The sequence below is a fragment of the Enhydra lutris genome, unplaced genomic scaffold (genome assembly GCF_002288905.1).
Source record: "Enhydra lutris kenyoni isolate GAN:26980312 unplaced genomic scaffold, ASM228890v2 scaffoldscaffold12, whole genome shotgun sequence".
NCBI lineage: Eukaryota > Metazoa > Chordata > Mammalia > Carnivora > Mustelidae > Enhydra > Enhydra lutris.
Window position 1 is genome coordinate 52,312,199 of NW_019154096.1, and position 22,345 is coordinate 52,334,543.

The 22,345-nt window shown below is 43.6% G+C and overlaps 1 protein-coding gene across 1 annotated transcript in view; it reads right to left on the reverse strand.

Moving 5' to 3' along the window:
• The window catches only part of LOC111145373 (dynamin binding protein), a 71,821-nt gene extending 54,111 nt beyond the window's left edge, over positions 1-17,710 (reverse strand). Inside the window, exons 1-3 of the mRNA XM_022500238.1 lie at positions 17,559-17,710; positions 15,687-15,809; positions 1,443-3,449 (exon numbers count right to left, since the gene is read on the reverse strand). Coding sequence (XP_022355946.1) covers positions 1,443-3,449; positions 15,687-15,809; positions 17,559-17,703 — 2,275 coding nt within the window. The 5' untranslated portion in view covers positions 17,704-17,710. The remainder of the gene's footprint in view (positions 1-1,442; positions 3,450-15,686; positions 15,810-17,558) is intronic.
• Between the last annotated feature and the right edge of the window lie 4,635 nt (positions 17,711-22,345).

A 22,345-nucleotide genomic window follows, 5' to 3' on the forward strand; every position in this document is an offset into this window, starting at 1 on the left:
CCGCCACCCCCGTTCAGCGCAGTGACGGGGGGGGGGGGGGGGCTCAGGGGTCTGGCTCCCCTCATTCATCACACCGATTTGCTCCAGGAGCCCCTCCTGCCGCGCCGCCGCCCAGTCTGCAGTCCCTGCACCCGCGCCCACTTGCTCTGCGGTCCTCTCCCGAGCTCACTGCAGAGACAGTTTCCTCTTTCACCCCGTCTGCTTTCCGGCTTTCAGAAAATGACTCCATCTCTGGCCTTGCCAGAATACTCTTCCTCGCTGGGATTTCTGTTTCCAGTCATGGTCAGAGGCCTGAAGCAGGGGGGAGGGAAGCGAGCGGAGCTGGCCCGCCATTCTCCTGTGCTTCTCTCCCCTCAGCACCCTGCAGGCCCTGCAGCCACACATCACTGGGGCTGTTTCCTCTCCTGACTGCACGTGGGCTCGGAGCTCTCTGGCACACCTGCCCAGTGACACGGCCGTGTGTCCTTGGGCCCTAGTCTGCTGTGGCCACCTTGCTTTCTGCCTTTTTCCTCTAGAAATTATATCTTATGGGAGTTGGTGAAAACGAATGAAGTCCCCTGAAGCTGGTCATCCCTAAATTGAGGGACAGAATTCAAATTTTTGAATGTGTAAGGTGGGAAGCAGTAAACCGCAATAGTTAAAAACAGAAGCTCCCAGCTCCATCAGTAAGCTACTCCATCTCTACAGATCTTACCTGCCTCATCCAACAAGCAGCCATGTGAATTATCCCAGTACGTTTAGAGTGGATGGGAAGATTATTTGTGCAAGCAAATGGTAACACGTCCTCACTATGAACAAGTTAATAGTTATTAGCTCTTATGTTTACTATTGAAACCTAGACCTTGGGGCGCCTCGGTGGCTCAGTCATTAAGCATCTGCCCTCGGCTCAGGTCATGATCTCAGAGTCCTGGGATGGAGTCCAGCATCTGGCTCCCTGCTCAACAGGGAATCTGCTCCTCCCTCTGCCTCTCCCCCTGGCTTGTGCTCTCTAGCTCACTCTCTTTCTCTCCCTTCCTCAAATATACACAATCTTTAACGAAACCTAGTTCTTCAAGCACAAAGATAAGAGGCATAGTTTTTTTCATGAATCTTAGCCTGCAAGTCCTTAGTCCTTACCAGACGCTGGTTAGAGAAGGCCACCACAGTCAGGGACTTCCCATCTGCAGGACCACTATGGAGGCCTTAGCACAACAGGTGGTATAAATGCCCATGAGGTTTGAGCTGCCTATCTGAGCAGCAAGTGAAGACAGGAGGCTCCAGTGGTCAGAGGATATACTGGGACAGAGCAGTCCAATTGTGGTGACAGAGTAAAAAATGAGGTAATGCAAAAGCAAATCATTCTTTGTCAAAGATGGTAACATCTTTCTTAAAAACATGGGGAGGCCATTACGTGGACTGGTAGATGTCAATAAACGCGTATCTATTAATTCCCCATCACTTACCTCTGAGTTGCTGGAGTTCCATATTCAGACTTTCGATGTTGCTCTCATAGAACTCAAGATCTTCAAGGGTTTCCGCCCTTAATGGTTCATCCTGCTTCTCGTCCAGCATTAAGTTGAGCTCTTCTTGAGCCCTGCTACCCACATCTGAGTCCTGTTCCATTTCCTGAACCCTCACCAATACTAAGGGACACTGGGAAGTCTGGTCCAAAGTCTGGTCCACACTCTCAGGGCTCTCCTTCTCTGGGGTCTCACAGCTGGGTCTGGTCCAGGGCAGGAGCCTGGGAGATGTGGGAGCCCCTCTCTGCTGTGCTGAGGGAGGCAGGGGAGCTGGGCGAGAGGGTCGCATCGCCAAGGGCGGTTCAGGCTTCGGGTTCTGGTCAACAAGCACGTGAGGAGAAGCGGATGCTGGAGTACAGGGACGTGGTGGCGGGGGCCTTCGGGCTTTCCTCCTCTCAGGCGGCTCCTGCTGGGTGATCAGCTTTGAGGAACCTCGGACAACGTCCTTCTCAGAGTTAAAGTCCGTGATTGAAAAGTGACGCAAAATTTTGTCTGGTTCTATGCCAGGCCCCGACAAGCTCTTTTCAAACTCTATCAGCTGTTGTGTCAACTTGGAATCCAGGTCAGTGTCACCTTCTCCCTGTAAGAGTGCCATCTCTTCGGCTGCAAACGCCTTGTCCGGCAGACCCGGCTTCACTCCCGATCTCTCTGGTGCAGAACAAAAGCTGGAAGTGTTGTCCTTGGACGCGTGGTGCTTTCTAGCACATCTCACCAGGCCCCGGAGCGGAGAGCTCAACTGGCTGGGTCTGATTGCCGGAGGGGCTAGAAGACAGGAGCCACCGTGAGGAGGGGGCACTGGCTTCTGAAGGGTTTTTGGTGGGGAGGCCATTCCTCTGGGAGGTAGGCTGAAGTCATCTTTAGTCCTCGCTTCGAAGGGAAGAGGGTCAGAGTGCTGCTCTGAGCTGAGGTGGCCCCCTCCTGCTGCAGAGTAACACTGGTTTTTCTGCCATCTGGGAGGAAAAGGTACCTGAGGTTGGGAGGAAGCCCCATTGACTATCTCTGAAGGATCCTCTGCGGAAGAGTCTTTGGCAAGAGGCTGTTCGTGCCCCAGGCCTGGGCTTCTTGGGGGCTCCCCTGAGGTGCCCTCATCCTGACAGGAGTTTTTGTTTACTTCATACTCAGAAGTCGGATGCTCCTGGGGAGAAGCAGATGTTTCCGAAATAGCACAGTGGGACTTCTCTGCACTGTACTCGGGAGATCTGGGTCTTTTTCCCTCCACCACCAAGGAGTTCTCTGAGCAACCCAAAGAAGTGTCAGCAGTCTCAGCAGGGCTGCTTTCCTGTGGCAGACCCACGGTCTCCTCTGCTCTTGTTTTAGAAAACAGCTTTACAAATCGGTAAGGAAAGATGCCTGTTCTGCCCTTCAGCAATCCTTCTAGCCACCCATCTTCAAGTGTTCCCAGAATTCGGATTTTATCACCTACCTCAAAATCCAACTCATTCGGCTCCAGGGCTTGGAATCTGTAGAGGGCGATTCCATAGGTCCCCGGCTGGTCCTCATCCTCTTCTGGCCCCCTCTCTTCTTCTCCTGTTGGGGTCTCTTTTTCACCATTAATAATGCAGTCGTCGTGATTTCCAGAACTTACCAACTCATCCACAGTCCTCAGGGGCCCCAAAAGTTCTACAAACCCTTCTGGAAAAATGCCTCTTCGACCATCTAATTCCCCTTCAAACCAGCCTGGTTCAGGAACTCCAATAATGGTAATCACATCCCCTTCTCTGAAGTCCAGCTCCTCATCCAGCTGGGCTGAAAGCCCCATCAGCGCCCGCGCTTGTCCCATTGAGTAGTCAGGAATCTGAAGCAAGGCGCTCTGTGAGTGCCACCGCTGGCTCTGAGAGGACAGGCAGAGCTCCCGAACACAGGTCGATGGGAAGAAGCCCCGGGCGCCCCAGCAGCTCCGGCCCTGCAGCCAGCTGGCCGTGGGGGCACCATCGAGAATCACTAGGTCACCTAAAGAAAGACAAGCAAAGATAACGACCTGAGTCATCACCCCGAAACAACATTACCATGACTAAATAGTGCAATTCATCATTTCAAACATCTATCAGATTCAGGGAAGTGTACCTCTGGAGTTTAAAGGGCATAAAAGTTTCAACAATTTAGTGAACTAGGTGACAATTTAGTGAATTTTGACAACTTAGTGACAATACAGTGCATAGTCCTGAAAAGCAGTGCTTTTCAACGTGTGGTTGTGCATGGAATCCTGGGAAAGCCCCAAGATCCTTCCAGAGAGTCTGCAAAGTCCAAGCTACATTTTCTTCATACACTTTATGTACTTCAGTTAAAATAACAAATCACATTCATTTGAATATAAATACAAATATAAAAGTCTATCTTTCTTCTATTCAAGCAAATATTTTTAAAAAGATTTTATTTATTTATTTAAGGTAGAGAGAAAGCAAGGGCAGGGGGCAGAGGGAGAAGTGGGCTCTGCGCTGAGCAGGGAGCCTGATAAAGGGCTCAATCCCAGGGCCCTGGGACCATGACCTGAGCTGAAGGCAAACACTTAACCGACTGAGACACCTAAGAGCCCCTATTAAAACAAATACTAAAGAGATTTGCAAAAATGTGAATCAATGATACTTTTTTCACTAAATTTTTTTTTAGAAATTTTTCATTAAAAATATGCTATTTATGTTAATACGTAATAGGTTTTTAAAAATGAATTGATAAATGTTTTTAAAATTTCTGTTTTAACAGCAGATATTGTAAATATCGACAGACTCACATAAGCAAGAGCTCTTTAGGGTCTCAATAACTTTTAACAGTATAAAGGCTCTTAGGACCAAAAAGTTTAAAAAATGCCACTAAACAATATTCTTACTGTCTGTGCCATTGGATTAGTTTATAAATGACAAAGAATATATACAGGTCCATTATAATCCTTTGAAAGAGGTATCTGATCTCTCACACTAACTTTTATTCAATATCAAATATAGAACAACAAAAGAAGTCTTCAGGAATGGTTTCTTTTCTTTTTTCTTTCTTTCTTTTTTTTTTTTTTAAATATTTATTGATTTATTTGAGATAGAGCAAGCACGGATGAGCGGGAGGGCAGAGGGAGAAGGAGAGTATCTCAAGCAGACTCCATGATGAGCTAGGAGCCCAACTCAGGGCTCAATCCCACAACCCTCAGATCAGGACCTAAGCCAAAACCAAGAGCTGGGTGCTCAACCAACCATGTCACCCAGGCACCCCTCAGGAATGGTTTTGTTGGAGGTACAGTGTACAAGCAACAAGCTCTTCATTTACTTCCTCAAGGGGCCTTTTTGAACTATCCTTACCCTGACAATACATCATAATGAAATCTTAAAAGCGTGTTCTAGCACTCAGTACTTTTGTGGGTTTTTTGTTGTTGTTGTTGTTGTTGTTGTTGTTGTTTTTCAAAGATTTTTTATTTATTTATTTGACAGAGAGATCACAAGCAGGCAGAGAGGCAGGCAGAGAGAGAGGAGGAAGCAGGCTCCCCTAGAGAGCAGAGAGCCCGATGCAGGGCTCGATCCCAGGACCCTGAGATCATGACCTGAGCCGAAGGCAGCGTCTTAACCCACTGAGCCACCCAGGCGCCCCTTGTTGTTGTTTTTTAAGATTTACTTATTTGAGGTGGGCCTGGGTGGCTCAGTCAGTAAGTATCTGCCTTCGGCTCAGGTCATGATCCCAGGGTCCTGGGATCAAGCCCCACATCGGGCTCCCTGCTCAGTGGGAAGCCTGCTTCTCCCTCTCCCACTCCCCCTGCTTGTGTTCCCTCTCTCACTGTGTCTCTCTCTGACAAATCAAAAAAAACTTTAAAAAAAGGATTTATTTATTTGAGAGAGAAAGAGAGAGAATGCACACCCACACAAATTGGGGGGAGGGGCAGAGGGAGAGGAAGAAGCAGATTCCTCGCTGAGAAGGGAGCCCAACCTGGGACTGGATCCTCATGACCTGAGAAGACAGATGCTTAACCAACCGAGCTACTTAGGTGCCCCAGGACTTTTGTTTTTGAAAACAGATTCGATGTTTCAGGTTAACTTTACAAAATGTAAGCTGAACAGTTAGCACCTGCCTCACTGTTGCAGAAGGTGAGATAAAGAAAAGATAGGAAAGGATAGCACAAGTGATTCTGGGGAAAAAATCAAGACCGAATCAAAATTCGGTCTTAGTGGACTTCCCCCAACTTAAAGAGTTACTCTGTACTAAATTGTTTTAAAACAAACTCTTAATTACCTGATGATGAACTAACTGTTCATTTTGTGGATTATCAGTTTCAACCTTTTTAAACTTCCCAATCACTTGACACCTGGTCAACTTTACTTTCATCAGCAGAGGTGATCAAGGAATGCAACCAGCCCAAGTAAGTAAGACCAGGAGAGCAAACCTCCTGAGTCATGTAAGTCATTTTATAGTCAAGCTTATTTTGAAACTGGATTATCTTTTAGGGTATCAACTTGCGTGCTCTTGATTAACAAATTAAGTTAACAAATTAGATTAACAAATTGAGTCTGTCCTATCTTCCCACTGAGTGAATTACATATTCCTTAACAGCCGGTACCACTTTTGTATTTCATGAGTCAGATACAATGCCTTTTGCACAGCAAGCAGCCAATGTCCATTTGATAATGACAATGATTTTCCAACTTCAACTCCCAAATTAATTATATCTTCCCTCCAAAACTGGCTTCAAGCTGCTAGCTTCCCTTTTCCCTCTAATAGCCTCTTGTAAGCCTTTTTAAAAAAAAAGATTTTATGCATTTAAGGGCGAACTAGTGAGAAAATGAGAGAGTGAGAAAGAGAGAGAATGGAGGAGCAGGTAAGGACAGAGGGAGAAGGAGACTCCCCACTGAGCAGGGAGCCCAGCACAGGGCTCATCCCAGGGCTCCAGAGACCATGACCTTGAGCCAAAGGCAGACACTTAACCAACTGAGCCACCCAGGCGCCCCTCCCTCTAATATCTTCTTGCAGAAACTACTTCCTCTCACTGCTTGCTCTTGCTACCACCATAGTCCAACAATCATCATCTCACTCTCCTAAACCTTGCCCCAGACTTTATCTCTTCCAAATGATTCATGCCAAACTAAAATGAGAAATGTACCAATTTTACCACATTCCTCCCCTGCTCAAACTTTTCCCTCAAGTCATGAAGGCTTCTTCCTACTCCCATAGGATTCTTCTCTAAAAATTCTATTCTTATTAACTGAAATATATAAAAAAAAATACATACATACATATATATATACGTACATACATATATATATACATACATATATATATATAAAATATGTAAGTTTGCTCTGGACACTCTCTAAAGATGTTTAATTACTAAACTACCAAAACACTATTTTTATGTTTTTACCTCTGTGTAACCAGGCACCTACGGCCAGTCATACCCTCCCCGCCCCAAGCCAGTCAATACTATCTCACCTATGAGACCCTGTTCCACACAAGGTCACTTTCATTAGCTCCTATACGAGCCTGTCCCTCTGAAACCCTAGCATACTTCTCTAAAGGACCTCAGAAACCCACATTCCCCTTGGCCATCTGTAGCCTACAGAAGAAATGATCAACATCACTCATTTTGACACTTGTATTTTTATAACTACATGGCACCTCATGTAAGCTTTTGTACTCGGTGGTAGGCACCCAACACATTTTCACTGATTTGATAGGTTTTACATATATATATATATATATATATATATATATATATTTTTTTTTTAAACCTAGATATTCTTGAAAATTCGGGTCTTGGCCCTCTAGTTCTATATTCCTTTAATTTATGACTCAATATCCATTGGTTGGAGCTCGGGGTCCTGAGAGTGTTATAAGTGATTTTTTTCCCCCGCCAACTCTAAGACTCTTCCATCAGAACCCCAGAGGGAGAGGCACCTGGGTGGCTCAGTGGGTTAATTCTCTGCCCTCAGCTCAGGTCATGATCCCAGGGTCTTGGGATCGAGCCCTGTGTTGCTCAGCAGGGAGCCTGCTTGCCCCCTCTCTCTCTGCCTGCCTCTCTGCCTACTTGTGATCTCTCTGTCAAATAAAAAATAAATAAATCTCTGTCAAATATAAATAAATAAATCTTAAAAAAAAAAAACAAAAAAACCCAGAGGGAAGTCTTCAGAGATATGACTATCGACCAGGCACAATGGGCCTTTGGGGAATAAGAACAATAAAAGCTGGCCACAACTCCCACTCCACCGGCTTGGAAATGAGCTGGCTTTCCTAAAGCTGCAGAACGACAGTATTTTCCTTGCTTTGCCAGATCTCCTGGAAATCCTTATCCTAGGGCTTGTTTCTCCTATTTTCAGCCAGGCGACTGTTTTGATAAGTTTTATTACCTAGCAGACCAGGATAGCTCTGTTGGCTACTTCTATATTTAAAAAAAAAAAGGTGGATTTTTTTTGAAAGTCAGGGTTTAGACCCTGAAAATCACTTTAGAGAGAGTTGAGCTCAACGCCTTTATTTTGTCGCTGGTGCTAAGGTTTTTGCACAAGTCTCTGGTTTTCATCAGTGTCATGTAGCTCTTCCCCTGGCACCCCAGGTGATTCCTGAGGAACAGAGGCTACCTAGGGGTCATTTCCAGACTTCTGAAACAACAATATGAGCAATGGCTGGAAGAGAGTGCCCAGATTGCGCAAACAGGAAAATAGGAAGTATGGTGACCCTCAGGGCGAAGCTGAGGCTTTCACTCATGCACAGTTAATCCCAGCACCCAGCTGCTTGCTTCTTCTACTTGGATTTTTTATTTCTTTGAGCAGGAAATGCATTTAGGAATAAGATAGGGTCACCTGGGTGGCTCAGTCGTTAAGCGTCTGCCTTCAGCTCAGGTCCTGATCCCAGAGTCCTAGGATCAGGCCCCGCGAATTGGGCTCCCTGCTCAGTAGGAAGCCTGCTTCTACCTCTCCCACTCCCCCTGCTTGCGTTTCCTCTCTATCAAACAAATAAATATTAAAAAAAAAAAGGGGGGGGGGATAAGATGGTAAGAACAAATGCAAGTCTTCCTAGAATCTGAATATAAAAAGCCTAACTGCAGTATTAGGTCCCCCCGAACTGCAATGCCCAGGAGACTATGTGCTTTGGGTAGACTGACCACACGTTACTTAGACTTCCAATAACCCATGTCAGAACCCGACCATCATATGTCACACACATGGCATCACAATATATTAAAAATAGAACTACCCTATGATTTTTTTTGCAAAAAATCCAGTAATCATATTATGATCCAGTAATCGCACTATTGGGGTATTTACCCCCAAACACAAAAACATTAATTCAAAGGGATGCATGCCCTCCTGTGCCGACTGCAGCATTATTTACAATAGCCAAATTACAGAAGCAGCCCACGTGCCTGCCCATTGATACATGAATGGATAAAGATCTAATACACACAAACACACACACACACACACACACACACACACACCACACATATATACATACACACAATGGAATATTACTCAGATTCAGCCATAAAAAAGAATGAAATCTTGCCATTTGCAACAACATGGATGCAGCTAGAGAATGCAATGCTAAGTGAAATAAGTCAGTCAGAGAAAGACAAATACCATATGATCTCACTCATATGTGGAATTTAAGAAATAAAACAAATGAGGGGCTCATTTGGTTGAGCGTCTGCCTTCAGCTCAGGTCATGATCTCAGGGTCCTGGGATCAAGCCCTGAGCTAAGCTCCCTGCTTCCCCCTCTCCTTCTGTCCTTCCCTCCTATCCCAGCTCATGCTCTCTCTCTCTCAAATAAATAAATGAATACATAAAATCTTTAAAAATAAGAAGAAATAAAACCAACCAGCAAAATTTGAAAAAGAGAAACGGGTGCCTGGATGGCTCAGTTGGTTAAGCAACTATCTTCAGTTCAGGTCATGATTCCGGAGTCCTGGGATCAAGTCCCTCATCAGGCTCCCTGCTCGGCCGGGAGTCTGCTTCTCCCTCTGACCCTCCCCCCTTCTCATTCTTTCTCTCAAATAAATTAAAAAATAAATAAATTAATTAAATAAGGAGAGAGAAACAAGCCATGAAATGGACTCTTAACTGCAGAGAACAAAGTGATGGTTCCCAGAGGGGAGGTGGATTGGGGATGGGTAAAATAGGAGATGGGGATTAAGAGCACACTGACCAGGAGCTCTGAGTAATGTACAGAATTGCTGAATCACTACATTATATTCCTGAAACTAATATAACACTGTGTGTTAGCTATACTGGAATTAAAATTAAAAACTTAATTTAAAAACTATCAATTCATTTTTTATTGGCCTTTTTTGAGGGTGGGAGGTGCCTAGAAACCTAAGGTTGTAGGCATCCTGTGCTATGTGAGGTCATTACTAGTGGCATTTCATCACTACCACCAACTTTCTTCTCTCCTCTTTCTCTGTATTTTCCTTGTCACACTCTCATTCTTGTTTTTTGCCCACCCCCCATCTTTTTTTTTTTCTCCCTCTGTTTATTTTTAAGACAATCAATGGCCCTGGCCACTTGCATGGATCCTTCTAAGAGAAAACCTTGTTTTTCTCTTTTTAAAAAAATGTTTCTATTTGAATAGAGTTGACACACAATGTTACATTTATTTCCAGTGTCCAACACAGTGACTCAACTTTTCTACATGCTATGCTGTGCCCAGGCATCGCTACCATCTGTCACCATACATTGTGGTTACAGTACCAGTGACTCCATTCCTCATGCTGGGCCTTTTAGCCCTGTGGCTTCCTCATTCCATAGCTGGAAGCCTGCTCCTCCCACTCCCTGCATGCATGTTGCCCATCCCCCCACCTCCCCACCCTTCTGGCAATCACCACTTTGCTCTCTGAATTTACAGGCCTGATTCTGCTTTTTTGTTGTTGTTTATTCATTTGCTCTTTTAGATTCCACATATGAGTGAACTCATCTGGTAGTTGTCTTTCGTGGTCTGACTTATTTTACTTAGCATAATACTCTCTAGGCCTATCCATGTTGTCACAAACGGTACAACCTCATTCTTTCTTATGGCTGTGTAAGATTCCATTGTATATATTTACATGTTCCTTATCCATTTATCTATCAAGAGACACTTAGGTCGCTTCCATATCTTGGCTATTGTAAATAATGCTTTAATAAACATACAGGTGCACATATCTTTTTGAATTAGTCTTTTCAGGGGTTTTTTAGAAGGTTTATTTATTTTAGAGAGTAAGCATGCCCATGTGCGTGCACATGGGGGAAGGGAGGAGGGAGAGAGACTATCCCAAGCAGACTCCACAACAAGCGCAGAACCCAACTTGGGACTCAATCTCAAGACCCCGAGATCAAGACACGAGCCGAAATGAAGAGGTGGACATTCAAGCTACTGAGCCAACCAAGAACCCCATTTTCATTTCCTTTAGGTAAATTATTGGAATTACTGGGTCATATGGTATTTTCCTTCCTTTTGTCCTTCCTACCTTCCTCTCTTTCTCTTTCTCTCTTTCTCTATTTATTTTGAGAGAGAGACCATGTGTGTGTGCCTGAGTAGGGTAGATGGGGAGCAGAGGGAGGAGGAGAGAGAGAACCTTAAGCAGGCTCCATGCCCAGTGTGGAGCCCCTAGCCTGATCTCACAACCCCGAGATAAGACCTAAGCCATAACCAAGAGTCAGACACAACCGAGTCAGCCACACAGGCACCCCTATTTTTAATTTTCTGAGGAATCTTCATATTGTTTTCCACAGTAGCTGTACCAATTTACATCCCCACCAACAGTGTACAGGAGTTCCTTTTTTTCTACATCCTCGCCAACACTTGTTATTTCTTTTCTTTTCTTTTTTTTTTATTTTAGCCATTCTCACAGGTATTAGGTGATATCTCACTGTGGTTTTGATCTGCATTTCCCTGATGATTAGTAATGTTGAGCATCTTTTCATGCATCTGTTGGAACTACATCAAAATAAAAAGCTTTTGCATAGCAAACAAAACCATCAACAAAATAAAAAGGCTAGCTACTGGATGGGAGAAGATACTTGAAAATGATAGATCCAATAAGGTGTTGATATCCAAAATATATAAAGCACTTATACAACTCAACACCAAAAAAACCAAACAACCCAATTAAAACATGGGCAGAGGGTCTGAACAGACATTTTCCCAAAGAAGACATACACAGCCTTGTCTTTGAGTTTAAACAACTAAAAGACAGGAATGGTCCATAACAACTGGACAGCTTTATGGAAAGGAGAAAGAGTGACACCTGCTGGAAGGCGTACTGGTGATTCCAATTCCAGAAAGAATCTGAAAGAATGTTCACACACACACCTTCCCGGAACAATCAGGAAACCAGGCCTCCCAAAGCACATCTATGAAGTCCGGGAATCCTAGGTTAAGAATAATAAAGATAGGGGCGCCTGGGTGGCTCAGTGGGTTAAAGCCCCTGCCTTTGGCTCAGGTCATGATCCTAGGGTCCTGGGATCAAGCCTTGCATTGGGCTCTCTGTTTAGCAGGGAGCCTGCTTCCCTTCCTCTCTCTCTCTGCCTGCCTGTCTACTTGTGATCTCTGTCAAATAAATAAACAAAATCTTAAAAAAAAAAAAAAAAGAAGAAGAAGAAAGATAGCTCATCTTTACTGCATATTTACCTTGTGCCAGATGCTAAACATGTACGACCTCGTTCAGTCCTCACAACCAGCTGAGTTAGGTATTATTATCCTACGAGGCCGAGAGAATGCAAGTAACCAGCCTAACCTCATAGTGATAAGTTGTGGAGTCAGATTTAAATCTAGGGCTGTCAGAATGCTTATCCCCTAAGCTATGCTGCCTGCTCTACATATATCTAAATATGCTGCCTGCTCTACATATATCTAAATACATATATTTCTTTAGTAATATAATTTTACAATTAAAATATATCATTTTTCCAGGGCGCCTGAGTGGCTCAGTTGGTTAAGCGTCTGCTTCAGCTCAAGTCAAGGTCCCAGGGCCCTGGGATCAAACCCCATTTCAGGCTCCCTGCTCAGCAGGGAGTCTGGGTCTCGCTCTGACTCTCCCCCTTCTCATGTTCTCTCTTTCTCAATTAAATAAATAAAATATCTAAAAAATAATTTAACTCCAATGATATTTCTGAAAGATAAGCAGGTAACAACTAAAGGCAGTCTGGTGAAACAAAACAGTTCTCAAACATCATCCCACAAGCTCTCAAGGTTTTCAGATTCCCTCCTGACATATTAAATCACCAAACGTTTTATTTACACAGAACAGGAGAAGCTTCACTGCTACACAGAAGGTACTAAGGAGAGATAAAGAAACAATAGGATTAATAGTACTAGAAGAAAGAGATACAGGAACGTAGGCTACTCATGAGCTGGGACACCGACCTAATGGGAAAAAACAATTTTCAGTATAAGAAACAGAAGGGCCATTTCAAGAACTAGACTTGAAAATCAGGAAGTGTTGACTCAAGTCTTATAAACTGTATGCGGTATAAAACAATACTTTCATTTTTACTGTGTTTCCAACTATTATTATCTGTTAATGTGGACTGTCACGTAGAGAAAACTAGAGAATTATCATTTCTGTGTCTCGTGCTCAACTTCCCAGAAAAAGACAAACTGCAGAGGTACATCGAAATTCCCCATTCTCAAAGGCTTATGTGTTCAAACCAGAAGACACAGAGCTAAGAAAGATGTGAAAAGCTCAGAAGGAAAGAGAGCTAAATAGTCAGCGCACTTACTGGCAGGAGAGCATCAGGGATGACAACAAGATCAAACCGCTGGGAGTTAGCATACCTCTTTCTGGTCGCTTCCTATGGATCGCCCCTGCTGCATCCTCTTCCTTTGCTTAAAAACTAATCACGATAACATCTACAGATTCCAGGACCCAGCCTGAGCCTGAGTCAGTCTTGGCTCAGGAGGCTCATGGGTGAAAGGTCCATGCTAGGGTCTTCCTGAGAAATCTGGTTGGTAGCCCTGGGATTACTGACGTGGATTTTAACTTCAAAGCAAGTTCAGAAGAACCCATGAGACCAGTCTTCCCAGAGAAGGCATTTAGCAGAAAATGTCTCTTTTTAGTATCTAAAGCTTGGTGACACAAGATACAATTATGAAGCAAAAAATGCTAATTCCAGAAGCTACATCCTCAGGTGCCCCCAAATGTCTTAGACATATTGCATATTCCTAGAGTATTTTCTTACACCCACTATTTGCTCCAGGAATCAGATGTAGGAAAGGACACATCCATGCCACCCACATCCTCTGCACAGCTCTGACGGAAGACACTGTGCTCTGGGGCCATTTCTCCGCTCCCGCTGGTCTCATACGAACTATAGCCCCAGCGCTGTGAGTAGGGACAGATCAGAGTTCCCTGTTCTAACATCTTCATCTATTTCTCTCTGCCTTCCCAACACTGATTAATAAGGAAGTGTTCAGAAAAGAGGTAGAGGGTCAGGTGTGAAGTGAAGTGTGAGAAACTCTCAAAACAGATTTTGAGGATGAAGATCCAAATCCAATATTCCTTCTTCCATGACTATGGGTTAGGGAAGTTGGCTAGGCTCTCTCTTTCCCCACCTCTGCTCTGTCTCTCTCATATGTGCATGTGGTTTAAGAAATTAAGCCTATTCCTTTAGGGCCATATTCAAAAGAACAAGTGACAATAACACGCCCAATAAATTCTACCATTTTGCTGGCTGTCCTAAGTCATCACAATATCGCACTGATTGTAAACATCAGTTTGCAGAACAGTACTGGTTCCTGTGCTTATGCAGAAATGTGCGGACTTAAGTATATTTGGTGAAAGGGTTTATAGTCCGTCTTTAAAAGTTTCTATGCCTATCGGAGCGAAGTGAGAAATACTTGGAATGTCACTGAGACGTGGCTATGCCTATTCACTTTAAACCATGTCCTTTTAAACTGGGTCTGATGAGAACTTTAAGATAACATTACCTAACGGTTGGGAGTCAAATGGGGCTGCTTTGTATTTGTCTCTTAATCTCCACACCACAATTCCTCCTCAGCTCTTACACATTTATAGTAATGTTGCTAGCAAAGTTGTATTAGTTTTTAAGGGGAAAAAGCTAAAGGTTGTCTGAAGTGTGGCTACAATATGGGGCAGTGGAAAGAGAATGCTGGGCTTATATTCAGGTGACATGATTTACTTTCGGAGGCCAGAAGTTTGAATCTCATTTTCATTATTTATTAAATGCAATTAATAATATCTACTTTGCTACCTCCCAAAACTGTGTTGAGGATCAGATGAGAGTGTATTTGTAATAAAATCCTATGGAAATTCTAAAATGTTATGCAAATATAAGACATTATTGTTGACAGCACAATCTCGCTATTACTCCCCAGAGGTTAGCCACTTAAAAAAATTAAAAAAAAAAGGGGGCGTCTGGGTTGCTCAGTGGGTTAAAGCCTCTGCCTTTGGCTCAGGTCATATCTTAGGGTCCTGGGATTGAGCCCTGCATCGGGCTCTCTGCTCAGCGGGGAGCCTGCTTCCCCCTCTCTCTGTCTCTTCCTGCCTCTCTGCCTATTTGTGGTCTCTGTCAAATAAATAAATAAAATCTTAAAAAAAAATTTAAAAAAAAAAGACCTAGTTGTCAAAATAGGACAACTCCACTAAACCTATTTTATTTTTAATTTTTTGAGAGAGAGAGAGAAAGAGTGAGGGCATAAGTGGGGCGGGGCAGAGGGAGAGAGAGAAACCCCAGCAAACTCTCCACTGAGCACGGAGCCCGATGTGGGGCTCCATCCCATAACCCTGAGATCTGAATTGAAATCAAGAGTCACCTGAGGGTTTGGAAGGGGCGGGGGATGGGAGGTTGGGGGAACCAGGTGGTGGGTATTGGTGAGGGCATGTATTGCATGGAGCACTGGGTGTGGTGCAAAAACAATGAATACTGTTATGCTGAAAAGAAATAAAAAAATAATTTTTTTAAAAAAGTAAAAAAAAAAAAAAAAAAAGAGATACTTAACTGACTAAGCCACCCAGGTGCCCCAACTAATCTTATTTTAAACAATCTACCTTGGGGTGCCTGGATGGCTCGGTCAGTTAAGCATCTGCCTTCAACTCGGGTCATGATCCCAGGGTCCTGGGATGGAACCCCGCATCAGGCTACCCTGCTCAACGGGGAGCCTGTTTCTCCTTCTGCCTGCTGCTCCCCCTGCTTGTTCCCTCTCTGTCTCTCTCTCTCTCTCACTGTCAAATAAATAAATAATCTTTTGAAAAAAGTAAACAGTCTACTCTTGAATGGCCAACTTACCTCGATGGAGGGGAAGACTATTCAGTTCTTGGGATGTAAATTCACAGATACAGACAAATAGCCTCTCTCCTTCTTTTAGACTGGGAATAGTCACAATTTCCACAAAACTGCTGGGGAACTGCCCTGAAAATAAAGGTAAACATTTCTAATATTGAAATTTCATTTTCTGTCTATATACCAGGACAAAGTAACTTTTCTTCTGAGCCCATTTACAGACACTGAATTGAAAACTAAGTACTCAGAACTGGAGAATCTCTACAGAACAAGCACAGCCCACACAATCTAAGGCATGCAGGGCACAGGGAATGCAATTCGATCTAATTAGCATTGATCCAGTGCCCCTCGACACAGGGTGCGCTGCAGAGGGAAAAATGGGTAAGACAGTCTTGGCTCTCAAAGGTCTTAAAACTGAATTGAGACATAAGCAATAATTCCATTCTGAAATCTAGCGACACAATAGAGGTGTACAAATTGCTGTGGAAGTTAGGGAAGGCAGAAAGGCTTTCAGGAAGAACAAGAAAAATTTTATGAAAAAGCTTACATTTGAGTCTGAAGACAGGTAGGGTTTTAATAAGGTGGTAGTAGACAGACAGGGCTTGTTGGCTGAAAAGCATCAGAAAATTTAATGGATCCCACCTTCTAGAAACCTCTTGTATCCTCCACTTATCTCCAGACCCACCACCTTGGTCCAAGTCAGCAGCATGTCTCACCTGGTTTATCGCAACAACCTCCCAGTAGGCCTCCCTGCCCCTGGCTCTGCCCTTTCCTGTCATTTTCCAAACCATAGCATCGAGCTTTCTCAACTACAGATCTGACTGTGTGTAAGGCACCTATACATACCCCATTCTGTAACTCCTTACCATGGCATCCTCTGTCCTCTATGGTCAAGCTCCCGCCCCTCTGCCCAGCACATTCTTCCCCCTCAACCTTCCACACTGCATGCCTGGCTCAACTCTTCTCGACTCTCCAAGTTCTTTGCCAGCCCAGGGCATTTTCTGTCTATATTCTTTGCCTTGCTAACTCTGTCGTTAACGGCAGTTAAACGGCAACTGTCGTTTTTGTCTTAGCTGAGTTATCATTCCTACTGGGAAATAATGTATTATCTCCCAAGTGTGTGGTAAATGTCAACAGAGTCTGTTCGAAGGACTATATAACAAACTCCAGGCCAGACTTCTGTAAATGCATGCAAGTTAAGGACTGGATTTAACACAGGTGCACAGTGTGGGGTAAAAACTTCCAGACTTCCCTAGGCTAATGAAAGAAAGAAACAGGTGCTAACATAGACTTTAAAGTCCAGAAGAAAGGAAACTAGGTGCATAAGAAGTGGGAGGTGGCTGTGCTGAGCGCAGGTGCAGCTTTAATAATTTGGACCAACCATGGATCTGGGAAGGAGTGAAGAGAATGCATCATGCTCCCTTGAAAAGAGTGGAAGAAGGGTAGAAAACATTTGAGGAAGACAACCAGAGAAAACATGGGGGAGAGTGACTTAAGTTCCATAAATCGGAGATAAAGACTAGTAGTGAAAAGTAAAGGCAAACAACAGGGTTCTGAATAAAGAAGTAACACGTGTTTTCAGCAGGGAAGCAATGGTGGATAAAGGCCCAGGAAGGGGAGGTAAACACGTGAACAGATAACAGGCTGGGGACAGCTGGTATCAAACCATCTCAACCTTTGGAAGGAACCCATGAGGAGAGATGGAATGATAACAATCTCTCCTCACTGGTAGAAACCACAGTAAAAACATAACAAAAACCACAAAGGATTCTGAAGTTTATGACTTGGGCTTCCCATTTAAACTTTGTTTTTAGTATGGAAAGAAGGGAGGATTGGTGGTCTGTTTTGTACGCAAAGAATTAGGTAGGAGCCTCTTACCTGTAACATCCTCTTTCTTTCCTAGAAGCCAAAATTCATCCACCACTGCCAACACCTCGATGATATCTCCCACGAAGAGCGGTAGCTCTTCAGATACACTAGGGCAGAAGTCAAAGATGGCACGAACCACTGAGCCAGCCTCCATGTTTTTACAGCCTAGAAAGACAGGTCAAAAAGAAATTGGAAAGCGTTAACTATTTAAGACACTGGAATATAGGTCAATATCTTGAGAATGATAAAGCTTAAGATAGACACTTAGAATCAAGGCAAAGCCAAGCAAATAAGTTTGTACTTCATACTTTAAAGAAATTAAGGCACTATCTCACAAAAATAATAATTTCCTCAAAATACATTTTTCATTTGCTTCTCAAGGCAATTCTGGAATTGAAAAAAAAAAAAGTGACCTTTACTTATGAGTGACAGAAAAGGTACAAAGATGGGAAATGTAGACCTCTCAATACACCTGTAGAGGGCAATAAGAAAATCAGTATTTTTCAAGTACTGGCAATATGGTAGTTTTAAAATGTGGTATTTAAAAAGTAGGGATTTTAAATACGGCATTTCATTTATGTCCCCGGAACTATCTTAAAGATTAGGATACTTATGCTCAGCAAGTTGGAAAACTTAAACTGTCTAAGATCACAGAGTTCATTCATAGCAGCAGGACCAGGATTCAGGCCCAGGGGATCCTGGCTACCAACCCACTACAGAAAAGAAGAAGAAAGAAAAAGAAAAAGGAATGTGGGATTACACCTCAAAGGCAGAGATTTAAAACATACTGAAAAGTAAAAACCCACAAAAAGAACAAGACAAGGTGATAGAAAAATGACACCTCCAGACAAGATCTAGTACATACACAACACCAAATCAAGAGTGTGTTTTCAGCTCAAAGACACCTAGGCCCCAAGTCTGCACAGTATCCTCATACTGTTACGGTGTCTGTGCTTTGCTAAGCTGGTGTGTTTGTTACCTTGACTCGAGCGCTTGGGGAGCCTAAGTACGAGTTTAAGCAACAGAAAGGGAGGAACGCACCGGCATGCACTCACCTATAAACAATCAGCCATGATTAGCAACCTCCCTCCCTAGGTCTTCCTCCTGGAGCGGATGACTCTCTCCAGAGTGTCCAGGCCTCAAGTCTATTCCCTTTATTTACCTCAAGTATCTATTTGGTGTCGTTAGCGACAAGGATTCTAACTTTCATCTCACATATAACTATGATGACATCAAAAAGCGCTAAATGCCTAATTACAAAAAAAGACCATGGTTATAGTGCCATTGATTTATTACTATGTAAACAGGGATGTGGCCAAACATGTTAGGCATATAATAATAAATAATTGAGCATATCAATGTGGGGTACCTTTAAGATTTTAGTGAATCATGCAACACAATTCACATTGCATATTTCATTTGTACTGTTGAGTGAAAGGAGCTTATCTTTGTGTTACTGGAACTTTTTTCTATAACGATATGACTTGGGTCCACAGTGGAAAAAAGAAGGGGCCAGGAACATTCCCCACATCCTCTGTCCTTTCCTACCATGTATTTTCTTTAAGTATAAAAGTCTAATTATAATCACATGCTGAGGAGGCAGCTTAATGTGAATGCAAAGTAACCAGGGGTCTGGAGTCAGAGACCAAGGGTCAAATGCCAGCTCCACTACTAGTTATTTCGCCTTGGACATATTCCTTAAACTCTCTGTGCTAGCTTCCTATTCAGAAAAACAGGGATAACTAATTATACAGTCATAATAATCATCAAGAGGATGATGATAATGATCAAAATTATTATAACAATGCCTACTATTTACTGAGCATTTACTATGTGCCATGCACTATACCATGTACTTCCTTCATTGAGTCCTCACAACAATCCTACCGTGTATTATTGGTTTCATTTTGCGGACACAGGCTCAGAGAGGTGATGTAATCGGTCCGAGGTCACACAATAAGTCAGGGATGGAATGGAAATGGAAACCCAGATCTGTCACCAAAGACACAGGATGCTGCTAGTGCGAAAGCCCCTAGGACAGGGCTGGTACAGAAGGTATGCAATGTTAGCTGTTATTACTAAACATTTCCATAATCAGCTACAAGCTCAAATCTGTCTCACTGATAAATCATGACCAGAGAATGTGCTATTTCAAGTACAGAAACACCACAGAATTGACCGTTTTAACATGTCGAAACGTGGTTTAGATTTGACCACGTTTAAAAAATAGACACTTTATATACCTCTCTGCCTTCTGCAACAGGAAGACACTGAACGTAATTTACTCTTCGACTGACGGATGCAAGTTCATTATGAAGACCATACATGACTATACTGTGCAGTGACGGATAATAGCAGTACTGTGTAACTTTTGGGTCTTCCTGCTACAGTCATCTCCTCTGTCAGCTTTTCTACCCTCTTTCTAGATCACTGTTTATACTCTGCTGGGGAGAGAAGACCGCACAGACACCGCCCAAATTATTACAAGTTCTCAGATACATAAAAAGTCAACAAGCTCCAAAGGAACTGCTAACAAACTCTTCTGTGGTGGCAAACTACATGTGTTAGCTAGAGTTTTTCAACAGTTAGTTTTCATGTGCTCTGAGGCCCCTTTCTTATTTTCTGGCTGTCCTCCAAACAGCCGACGTTGCCAGATGTCAGATTTCAGATGTCAGTGTAAGGGTGGTGTCATAAATATTTTTTTAAACAAGCGTAATATTTTGCAAACCTCTTAGCCATCAATATATTATTAACACAACTCAAGGCTGGGCTGTGGTGTATATTATTTTCCTCCTCCTAGTACATGTTCTCAAATTCCATGTCACTCGCAGACTAAATATGTACCTCATTATCTGAAATGTCAGGGAAAGAATTAGCATAAGCTCTGTGGGATGTGAGAGAGACCCTGCCACACTGAGGAGTGAGCTTTGCGAGGTGAAAGAGTCAAAGCTTCTCCCTCGGAGCCTTTCAGCTGCACCAGAGAATGACTCAGAAGCAGGGGAGGGACGTGAATACTTTTGCTGTGAATACTTTTGCTGACTGACCTCCGACCCTGCTGGAAGGAGTGTGTAATTGCTGTGGAGCACACACCCTGCGAGGGTGCCGGAGTCCGGGCCTGGCTGGAGTGCGGGACTCGTGTGGGACAGAGACCAGACCAGAGGTGTCCATGGTCCCCTGGTTTACGTGGCACCTAGTGAATTTCATCCCCGTCTTCTCCGCCCTGGACACCCTGGGAGAAGCAACTGTTAGTGCTCCTGTCTGGGCCATTGTAGAGCCCTGGACAGATATTTTGAAACTTAATCACAAATAGCTTATATAAGCTATTCCACCAACTCCAGATGGAAGGAAGAAGAACTCTGAGCGCAGCTGGGCTTGTGAGAAAGCAGGGGAAAGAGCAGCCCGGGCAGCGGGATGTCAAGGACCTCAATATATTACTGACCTCAAGGAAGTTGGCTGTGGAAACACTATCTTCCTCGCTCGCTGGTGAATGCCAGCGTTTCCGTTCTGCATTTGAGATATAAAGCTCCTTAATTCTTCAAACTCTTTTAGAACACAGAACCAATGAGGGAAAAGATCTGGGTCTGTTTTGCTCATCGGCCTAGAGCGGTGCTCAGCATATTAACATGCTTTTAAATTTTGGGTTAGCAAATCATTCATCAACCTTTCAAAAAACATACGAAACTGTCCATATCAAAACTTCTACTTCCACGTATCTAAAACAAAATTCACCATCTCTTCTCCACACATGGTTTGACCTTCCAGCTTGTATAACGGTGTCCTCTAAGCCTTCCAGATCAAATACTCCTGTGGGCTTCTTCATCCTCTAGAGCCAACAGTAACGCTAATAGCAACAGCTACCATTTGAGAATCTACTGTGTGCCAGACACTGAGCTAGAAGCTTGAATCGCGGCTGCATTGCAAGGTAGACAGGAAGGCTCTAAAGCCTGGGTGCCCAGGTTCAAATCCCAGTGCCACCCCTGGGCAGTATAGCTAAAATCCCTTGCGAACACAGAGCTTAGCCAGAACCAGAACTCAGGTCTGTTTAACTCCAGTGCCCATGTGTTTGCTTTGTTTTGTTTTTACTACAAGCTACCCTTCTCTTAAACCTCACTGGGTTCTTCCTTCAAAATCTTCTAGACTTCCATGCTCCTCTTTGGTTCTCTGACATTTTCTTTTTTTTAAAGATTTTATTTATTTATTTGACAGACAGAGGTCACAAGTAGATGGAGAGGCAGGCAGAGAGAGAGGAGGAAGCAGGCTCCCCACTGAGCAGAGAGCCCGATGCGGGGCTCAATCCCGGGACCCTGGGATCATGACCTGAGCCAAAGGCAGAGGCTTTAACCCACTGAGCCACCCAGGTGCCCCACACTCTCCAACATTTTCTTATAACATTTTTTCCAACAGCGAAGTTGAAAGAATTTCACACACAAGACCTAGAGTCTACCATTCACATCTCACTGCTCGTCATCACACAACCTCTCCCTTTATCCATTTATCAAGCTATGTTGCTTTTTGACACCCTGCAATATTTATTTTATTTTTGATGCTTTTCAAAATAAACCACAGACTTTACCCTGCAGCACTTAGGCATATGTATCTTAACGAGGGTCGTTATCTGTTTACATTTTGTTCTTGTTGTTTTTTCTTTTTTTTTTTTTTTAAAGATTTTATTTCTTTGACAGAGAGAGATCACAAGTAGACAGAGAGGCAGGCAGAGAGAGAGGGAGGGAAGCAGACTCCCTGCTGAGCAGAGAGCCCGATGCGGGACTCGACCCCAGGACCCTGAGATCATGACC